The sequence below is a fragment of the Choloepus didactylus genome, chromosome 3 (genome assembly GCF_015220235.1).
Source record: "Choloepus didactylus isolate mChoDid1 chromosome 3, mChoDid1.pri, whole genome shotgun sequence".
NCBI lineage: Eukaryota > Metazoa > Chordata > Mammalia > Pilosa > Megalonychidae > Choloepus > Choloepus didactylus.
The window spans coordinates 166259122-166269714 of NC_051309.1; the positions used below are offsets into that span (position 1 = coordinate 166259122).

Sequence of the window (10593 nt, forward strand, 5' to 3'; positions counted from 1 at the left end):
GCCTAACACATAGTAAATGTTAAATGTTTTTTTTATCATCCTTGTATTTGGCACCAAAGGTTTTCATTTGGAAAGGTTTGCAGGCCTTAAATATCTAACCAGACAAATTCAAGATGTACCTCTTTTAGATTGTAGACACTTTTTAGTTTTCATCGTTTCGTGCTTTTTGGTCCCCTTAAACCATATTCTTGCCAGAAATGTTCTTACCTCTCAGAGGAAGAGGAAAAATTTCTTTTGTTTTAAAGAATTTTGGGGGGAATCAGCAGTGCCAGATGCCCTAAAGGTTTGAATAGTTACAAGGTTAACCCAGCTTGTTCTCAAGGCTTAAGATGTTTATTCCCTGAAGTATCAATATGTGTGGGTTACAGGAGAGAGATCATATTTATATCTTCACCAGTTGATTATTGGCTGTCATACCATCAAAGACACTTGAATTTTTTCCTTTTCCCATAAAAAGTTCACAATATGGGTGAATACTTCACTGAAATTAAGAGGACTCTGACAGTGTTGTGTTTACAGTGTGACTGCACTGAGCTGTGATTCAGGCCTTGATCTCTGCTTAAACAATATCAAATCAAAGTATGCGAGTTTGGCCTTGGGTGTTACTGGAGGTGCCTGCTAACCTCTGAGCTCAGCTCTTTTTTCTTTTTTTTCTTTTCTTTTCTGTTGCTGTTCAGAAGAGTGTTAGTTTGTATGCAGCTGTATGGAAGAGGAATGAATCCGGAAGTGCTAGTCCAGCAGTACACCAGTTAGAATAGTTATCCTGATTGAGTCTAAAAATTGTGGCTTTGCTTCTTCAACCAGATTTCTCTTGCAGTTTGGACTGTACCGCATTCAGAGGCAGAGTTGTGCAGGAGAGAATGCACTGGGCAAAGAGTAACAAGGCTTGGTTTTTAGTCCTGACTGCTACTCACTCATCATGCACACAGAACAAATCACTTAACACTTTCTTGTGTCTTTGTTCCTTATAGGTAAAACCAGAGGGTTGAATGTAGTAATCCATGAGGAGGATACTTCTTGTTAACAAATTCTGTGATTTTATTCTCAACTGATGACATCTTCCAGTGTCAGAATGGGAGACAAAAAAGTTAATTCCTTTTTGCCAGCAGCAGTGCCACCCCACATGGACACATTATACTCTTCCATCTTCATTCTTACATGATTATGTGTGGAACACACACTGTACAGTACCCTGTACGATTCCAAACCATTTTATAAAAACAGACTCGGGAGATTCTTTTTCAGCGAAGAAGCTTTGTTGGTTCCTTCATGATATCACTGTTCATACTAAATCATCTGGTCAAGTGAGGATGTCCCAGATGTTTGAAAATGATAGAGGTTGCAGTGGGTTGTTGGTGTTTCATTTAACTTAATTAAATGCTGATTAAAATCACAAATGAAACCAGATTTAAATTCTGTCTAGTCTTCATATAGTTTAATATTGCTTGCAAATTGTAGTGAACTATATTAGTGTCCTTTACTGAAATATTGCCCTTTTATTAATGTAAGTCTTTCTGATTATAAAATGTATGCTTATTGTTTAAAAGGTTTCAGTTCATATAAGAAAGTATAAAGAACATAAATCATTCATGATTCCTTCATTAAAAACTACCTACTCTCAGCTCTTCTACCAAAATATATTCATTTCTCACCTTACCCACTGTCAATCCCCTAGTCCAAACTACTGACAGCTCTTACCTGGACTGCTGCAAAGCCTCTTAACTTCTGCCCTCACCCTCTTCCAGTCCATTCTCCATCCGGCGGTAAGTTTTTTAAAAATTGCCCACCTTCCAGTCACCTGCAAGGTATGCCCAGTAGTAGGTGACTTGCACAAGGTTCCGGAGCATGTGCTCTTAACCACTATTCTAAATGACTCTCAAGTGAGTAACTGTCCTTCAGTATATTTTCTGTGCACATGTGCACATACTCATGCTTTTAAAAATAGAAATGAAATCGTACTATACATTTTGGTAACATGTTTTTGAAATTTTACTTTCAAACTATACCTTAGCAGATGCTATTATTCTTTTTTATCAGGATTCTCAGTTTCACCTACTATGGTTTTGCCCTGTAGTAACTTTTAGGGAAAAAATCATTTTTCCCTGAGAGTATAGAGTTTGTTTTGGGAATTGTTGCTATTAACTAAAACTAGAAAACATTTCTACCTTGACAAGCACCCTCCCCCCAGGTATATTCTCATCCTAGCCATTGGAGTGGACCTATTAAAATGTGAAGTGGATCATATTACCACTCTGCTCAGAACCCTCTAAAGGCTTCCCATTTCACTTAGAGTAAAAGGCAAATGGTTAACCTGACCCCCAGAGCTGGTGGCATCCACAGAAGAAGGGTATTGCAGGACAACACCTAGCCTCCTTGCAGCCATTCTTTTCTGTATGTTGGCCCATTTTACCAGCCTAATATTCTGGAATTTTCTGAGAACTCTGTTCAGCTAGTTTGGTGTTCTGGAAGCAGAGACTCCAGGCAGAGCTGGGGTTTATGAAACTTTCTTATTGAGGTCATATGCTACAGGACACCTGGCCGCTGCTGCTCCACCCTGCCCCATGAGCCATGTTTGTTATTTTATGGTTCCTTTTTTTGTGCATGTTCTCACTTCCATCCAGTGCCATATTTTCCTAGCTCTTTTTTTTCAGCTCTATTTCTTTATTCTTTCCTTCCTCCCATCATTCTTCCTCAGATAGAATCCATCAGTTCTCCTCCCACCCCCCACCCTCATGTGTCTGCCCTCTGGATGCCCGTCATACAAGAGCCTTCTCAAAATTATGGCACATCCAGCTGCTCAGGGCTTTACAGGTAACGAGTTCTGAAAACCAGACTTTCTCAGAAGCTCTCCACATAACTGATGCCATTAAAGAAGTGGGAGATGCTTTCTGCTTGAGGCCTCCTTGCAAGTTGTTTCCCTCCCCTTCCATGGCTTTTGCAAGTTTCTCACATGCACCACTGCCTTGCAGTGTCTAGATAGGGGACCTAGGAAGAAGATGCCAGAGCTAAACTGCAAAGATCTCTTGTGGGAAAACCTGCCTTGGTTAGGGCTACAGAATTCTATCTAGCTTTTGACCTCATCCCTAGCTGGGAACAGACTATCCTCTGCTCAGAGTAAAGGAGAATTATTAAAACAAGCTTGAAACTGACTCTCCAAATATGGTGTAACAGTCTTGAATATACTGACAAAGGGAAATACAACATTAGCAATTATTGTCTGTTTGGAGTTCTAATTGCAAAAAAAAAAAAAAAAAATTCCTGTACAAAGCCCCAAAGGAAGTGAAATGAGCCTCTCTCTTATGCCCCCTCTCCTGCTCTGTGCTTTCTGATTTCCCTACCTCTAAGAGTATATAAACTGAGATCCCTGGAATAAAGATCCCCAGGAATATAATTGCAGAAAAAAAAAAAAGGCAAACGGTTGCTGTGACATGCAGGGCTCCCCACAGCCTGCACACCTTTTACCTCTCGGACCTCATCTGCCCACTCAGCTCAGACACACAGGCATGCTTGATGTCCTAGACTCTTCCAGTACTCTTCCTTGCTCTTTCTTTTCTCCCTGTGCCGAGAATGCTTTCCCAGCAGCCCATCACAGATGTACTCATCATTTCCTTCTTTGCAAATTTTGATTCCTTAAATTTTTAACTTAAATGTCAGCTTCTTAGTGAGGCTTTCTTTGAAAACCAAAATTATATTTGTATGTCCCCTTTACCACCAATAATAATTTTCATGTTCTATTTTTCTCCACAGCACTTACCATAATCTAATTTACAATGTGTTTTACTTCTTTATTTTATTTCTTGTTTGTCTCCATTCCCCTGCCCCCAAAAATGTAAGCTCCGTAAAGGAAGGGGTTTTTGTCTGTTTCCCCAACACCTAGAACAGTAAGATAGAAGGCACTTAAAATATTTGTTGAATGAATAAATGAATGGAATAAAAAAAGAAGATATTTTAAGTTAAGAAGAAGTTACTGAAAGTGTGCATGATATAATCCATTTGTGTTTTTAAAATATATGTATATATGTGTGTATATATATATATAATACCTCAAAGGACACACAATAAAATGTTAAAGATTCTCTCTGGGGTGGGCTGGGAGGGGATTAAGTGTGTAAAGAGGATCAGGAGACTTTTGCTTTACAAACAATTGCACTCTTCAGTACTGCTTAAATTTTATAATCTTGAGCATGCTTTATTTTTACAGTATTTTATTTTTAAAATAAAGGCTTTACAAATAAAAGTAACCAACATAAATATATTTGTATAATTTCCTTTGTAAAAGTAGACACAAATGAAAAATGGCTAGAGAGAGAAGTGTGTGTGTGTAACAGAGTGAACATTGAGGTCATACCGTATATAAAAATTTTTATCCTACTTTTTCACCTAGCATCATATTTTAGACATTTCACATCATTAAATATTTTTAAACCTCAGTTTTAATGATAAATAATATTGCATGGGATGGATAAATCAATGTATCTTATACTTTCTTGTTGAACATTTTTCGTTTATAATTAAGACCTCAGAAAACAACTTTATTCATAAATCTTTGTGATGCTTTGCTGATGTCTTAAAGATTCATGGAGGTAGTGTTACTTTGTTAAAAAAAATAGCAATTGAAAATAACTGAGAGTCATATGAGCTTTAAGCAAATTGGATTTCTGGGCAACACTTGGCTGCCACTTTACCAATATTTAAAAGTTTCCAGTCTACTCAGTTTTACATAAAGCCTAGTCTTAATGATGCCCATACATGGTAAAGGTGTATGTCATATAGCAATTATATATAATTTTCCATCTGTGATAGCTCACGTGATTTTTGAATATGCTTAGTTTGGAAGGGAATTTAATGATATTTTTCATTAATGCCCTTAGTATGTCTGAAAATGATTAACAGTTGAGCTTCTTAAACTGACTTACTGTTAAATTTTTTTTCTTTCTCTTTAAATGGGGAAGGGTGTTAAGTCATCAAAAAAGATGGCCCTGCATGGCAATGTACAATTGAAGTATATACAATACTTATCATTATTAAAACAGCCTTTCTTGAGAAGAGATGCACTGTTTAATTAAGGCATGTGATATTCAGCTTATATTTCGTGGTCATGGTGTCATGTCATTGGTGTTAATGCTTGCTCTTATAACTCTGCCGTATCCACAGGTTAAAGTGTTGCACAATCAGCTGGTCCTTTTCCACAACGCCATTGCCGCTTACTTTGCCGGGAATCAGAAGCAGCTTGAACAGACACTTAAACAGTTCCATATCAAATTGAAAACCCCTGGAGTGGATGCCCCTTCTTGGCTTGAAGAACAGTAATCACACCTGGGGAAAAAAAAGTCACCTTGTTCTATTTCTAAACAAACCTAATAAGAAGTAGGCAGAGTTGGGGGAAGTGGGGAGGGGTGACAACCATTGTAATGATTTGTGCACAGACAGCTTTAATTTTTCCCTTTTTCATACTTTTACAATTGAACTATTAAATTTGATGGGAAAGTGGGTGGCTTTAATGTAAACATAATTTCTATAATCTGGACACAATTTTCTTTTTTGAGAAATCCTTTTGTATCGTGAGGGTTGGTGGATATTTCTGTAGTTTGAAAACATCTAATGTAGATTTGCACTGACAAGATAAAAATTTGAGGGTTTCGGTCCTGGAAATGAGGGCCAGTTGTAACTTTTCCAAAGGGAGGTTTACATGATTTGTATCAACATCAGATATTTTATATAAGAATATATTAAACATCTTTAAGAGTTTCATTTTCATGTATTGTCTTAAAGAGAAAAGAAACTATTTTGCAAAGTAAAATTGTATTCTGTTCCTGCAGCATCCATGCAGAGGCAGCAGCTCTAATGAATGGTTTGTGGAGTTGTGGCAAATAACTTTTTAAAAATGAATCTGTACCAGTGTAAGTTTGTTTAAACTTTTTTTTACAGATGCAGGAAACACATTGTCATTTATGTGAGGCTTTTAAGCTTATGAATTTGCATTACCCAAAGTTATTGGGCATTTATGTTAGCAATTTCTTTTGATTCATAATGAAACCTGCTTAAGAAAAAAAATTTTTTTTAACAGGTAGACTTGGGATAAAGATTCTCAATGGTTTCTAGAGTAGAAATCTGTACTTAGGAAGCTAGTTTTGGGGTAAACGTGAATTCCTAGACAGCTTTCATTAACTTTCCAAACCTAACTACACCGTTTAAGCCTTAAATCACAAATATGTGCCTTCTCAGATACAGTAATTCTCATTCAACCAATGTACACAACCCATAAAGAAACCCCTTTCAGATAATGTTTGATGTGTCTGTTCCTTCCTTGGAAAAAAGCACTGTGTATAAATGTTGGGTTTCTTTGTGCTCATTAAACCACATGTGAAGTTTATGATGAAATCAACTTTTGAGTTTGCTTTTTTGTTTTTTCTTTATTCCTTTTGAGGAATGGAAAAAGTGGGGCAGTTTTTCATTTAGGTATTGAAAAGGTAATGTACGACAGTGCATTGGTACCAGGAAAAAAGGATTTTGGAAAGGCCAGTGGGGTTTTAGTTGCTGAGCAGTGTTGATTATATGTCATATGGTTGGATTGTCTGCTGTGTGGTTCTTTCAGTAATGTAATCCTATTCAATGTAAAGTTCTCTTAATTTTTATTATAGACATAAATTAATATTTTGAGAGTTATCTTTTCATCTGTTCATTTCTTTTGTGTTGAAATGAAGTACTTAAAATTACTGTTATACATGAACTTTGTGGACTGTAAGATTTGTTATATATGTTCAAATGCCTTTTAGCTGGCTTTTTAATTAATATACCTGTTTTCAGTGCTTAATACAATGTAATGGGATTGTAAATCTTAAACCTATTTTAAATCATTCCTTCCTGTATATTTGTATTCTGAGAGAGCCTTATTTTATTCTTCCAGAAGAATTACTACTTGTGATATAGTTCATTTACATTCCCCAGAATGTGCCTCTGGTGTGAATTTTGTACTCTTATTAAAAGTGTTTGCTGCCATATCTTGTTTCTCTGGCTCTTCCTAGTTTAAAATAAGAAGCAACTATTTGGATATTCTGAAGTCATGTGATTTGTCTTCTCCAAACTTGAAAAACAACAAAAAATTAAGCTTCTGTCATTTATAATTGTTTTATCTTTATAAGTTATCCTTTTCCCTCAATTGGAATCTCTTTTGGAAGCTGAACACGTCCTGACATGACACTCCTACCACATTTTAATAACAGTTGCAGGAATTAAAAAGCTGTATTGGATAGATGACCTCTCAGAATAAATTTAAAATATCAGTGATCTGAGTAGCAGGAACATATACAAAAGATATTAGTAAATTAGCATATCAGCCAGTGGCACTTTTGCTTTGTTAGGAAAGTAATTCATGTTCTCTGTAGAGAAAAATTAGAAAATTAATAAGGAATAAAAAGTCACCCACCACTGGAGACAACATAAATCACAGTTTTTTAGTGGTGTATCCTTACAGGTTTTTCCATGTATATCTTTATAAAAGTACATACTTCAATAGAAGTAAGCATCTTTCCTTGTTGAAGATAATAAATATCTTCCCAAGTCAATAAATACAGTGTGAACCACATTTACTCAGTGAATCCCCTGAAGTTAGGTACTGTAGTTACCAGTTATTTTATATCATAGCTGTGCTTTGAATACCTATTAACATGCATGCATTCATCTTTGCACTCTTATCTCATTATTCCCTTAGGTTATATTCCTAGAAGTGAAAATGGGCTCTCAAAGTATAAACACACTTTTAAGACTTTGTTATATAGTGCCAATTTGCTCTCAAGCAAAATTGTGCCAATTGACACCACTGATAGCAGCTTATACAAGTGCCTGTTGAGTATATTTTTAAAGCCAGTACACATAAATGGAAAGAATGCATATAATCAGCAGAACATCACCTTAAAGATGTTTAGGGTGGAAAGGGGAAAACTGCCAAGAAGATAAGAGGTGAGCAATCAAGATTTAGGGAGTTGTAAGATGTAGGTGGTGGAGGGAATGGCTGACTTTTCTCTCATTAAAATGGAAATTTTCAAGAAGAAAAATGCACGAAAAAGCTGACCTGTGAATTTGAACTCTTCGTCCCAAAGCTCACAAATCTTAGGGTCTAGGAAGAACCTGGGCTTGCAGAAGCATTTTAGCTGAAATCGAGACCTTTAAGAGGCACCTTTTCCATGTTTAAAACACACTGATAATGTTGCTGGCACTTCATAGAGTGTGAACAACAGAAGTTTCCTTAGAAATTATCTGTTTAACACCTTTATTTGCAGGTAAAGATATCAAGGCCCAAAAATACATGTGAGACTTATCCAATCTCCATCTCCAAATAACAGATGAGTATTTACAACTAAATACATGAATTCCACCCCCTTAAATCCTGCTTTTTCACTGCGTAATTAAATCAATGTGTCAAATGTGTCAAATTTCTTCTACAAAAGTTAAGTATTATATGTATCAAATGTCTTCTCAGTTTTAAAAACAAAATCCATCCACCCCCCAAATGGATTCATATTAAGTACATTTTAAAGTATATAAGATGTTTAAGATGTTTGTCCTTTCTACCCACTACTCTTTAGCTTAGTATTCTCCAAAAGAAATCGCATTAACCTGGAAAGTGCTATATAAAGTATCAAAAAAAGTTAAAGGTAAGTTTCTTTTGATTCATGGGACTGTTAATTTGAAGAATAATGTATCTACCTCAAAATGTGCCCAGTCTTTTATGCTGTTACATTAGCCTTCAGAAAACATGGCCATAGGTATAAAAAAAAAAAAAAGCAGATTATATAAATTGCTAGTTCAGTGCAACATTTATATGTAATTTGTGCTAATTTTTGTGAAGTACTGTTTAGAACACCTGTATTTCGTATCTATAATCCTAAATATCTTTTGCCAGTAGCTCTTTTCTTGACCCTTTCAGCTGCCTAGGAGAGTTGAGATCCTGTATCACTAAATTCTAACCAAATTTAGACTTTTAAAAAATCTGATTCCCCTTGTAAGATTACAAAATTTTAGATTTTAAATTTTATTGGCCAAGACAGTCCAGTTGTGAGTAGGCTATTTTTTATTAAAAGGCCAGTTACCGTTCTGCATTAGTGCAAAGTTTTCTATGGGGCATAAGGTCCTTCACTAATTTTAAATATAGCAAGACCTGTTAAAATAGAATGGCAATGCAAACAACTTTCCTTTTTTTGAGAACTTTCATTAAATTCTGTTATATTTTCCCACTTGATGGTTTCCTGCTCAACAGGTTTCCTGGCATAAATGGGCCTTGATAATAAATTGCCAAGTGGAAATATACAGGAAACTAAGAAGTTCAACTTTGTTTTTGTGAAATAAAAATTGCCTGTTAGTAGTTTATGTATATTAAATGAGAACTATTTGTTATTCTGGTGTTAACTGATTTGGAAGGAGAGACTATCATATAAAGAAGAGAAATTAGACCCACTCAGAGCCCTAACTTTATTTCTGTGCAGTTAAATGGTTGATATGCTTTTAGATCTGGGAATTTTAGTGACGTTTTTACAAATAAAACTGTTCCACAAAAAAACAAAACCACAGTTTGTTTTGTTTAGGCTCAAACTAGGCTTTGCCATAAGCATCCTCTGTCCAAGATTTTGATGCTGAAGTTCTAGATTTCTGCAACTGTTATTCACTTTCACCATTGTTGATTCATGAGAAAGATGAAGGAGGAACAAAATGCCATTTTGTTGATCTTAGACAAAAGTAACTTTCCATGGCTTAGACTTTCAAGTAGCTTTGCTTTTGGTGCAGGTATATGTTTATGTAAATATCTGAGGCGTGAAATGTACACCCAGCTGACATGGACGCACATAAGGAAGAAAAATGTAAACCATTTAAGTCTTTACTGTATCTCTGGTCTTGGTTATTGATATTCTGCTTAAAAAAAGCAAACTTACTGTAAAACTTTTTTTTTCAAATGCTGAGAGGGCATTATGTGGTAAGGAGAGGGGAGGGAAGGTAACTTTTTTTTTCAGTTTTATTGAGATATATTCACATAACATACAATCATCTGTGGTGTACAATCAACTGTTCATAGTACCCTCATATAGTTGTGCATTCATCACCCCAATCTATTTTTTGAACATTTTCCTTATATCAGAAAGAATAAAAATAAGAAAAGTAAAAAAGAACACCGAAATCATCCCCCCATCCCACCCTATTTTTCATTACTTTTTGTCCCCATTTTTCTACTCATCCATCCATACACTGGAAAAAGGGAGTGTGATCCACAAGGTTTTCACAATCACACTGTCACCGGGAAGGTAACTTTTCAATCCTGTCAGTATTCCTGAAGAGCTTTAAATTATGAAGTTGTACTTTAATGAATCAAGTACTGAATAGAAATTATATATGCTTCTTTACTTTTACTGTCCCCCTAAATTCTACATTAGGAAGCTTTTTATGAAAAACTTCCTGAAGTTTAGACACATTATTATAATTCTTTCATTTGAAGAATATAAACTTATTATGGCTAGAGTCAAAGCTCTAGGAAAAAGACACAGTATAAGCTGTTTGGCTCACCTTATATTTCCAACTTCTTGCATAGATTTTAGCTTAAGTGAG

At 35.4% G+C, this 10593-nt stretch overlaps 1 protein-coding gene across 4 annotated transcripts in view; it reads left to right on the plus strand.

The window, feature by feature from the left end:
* Positions 1-7007, plus strand: part of ARFIP1 (ADP ribosylation factor interacting protein 1) — a 195913-nt gene extending 188906 nt beyond the window's left edge. For all 4 annotated transcript variants that reach the window (XM_037830835.1, XM_037830834.1, XM_037830832.1 and 1 more), the window contains one exon: positions 5155-7007. In XM_037830835.1, the coding sequence (XP_037686763.1) occupies positions 5155-5310 (156 nt within the window). In that variant the 3' untranslated portion in view covers positions 5311-7007. The remainder of the gene's footprint in view (positions 1-5154) is intronic.
* The last annotated feature ends 3586 nt before the right edge of the window (positions 7008-10593 follow it).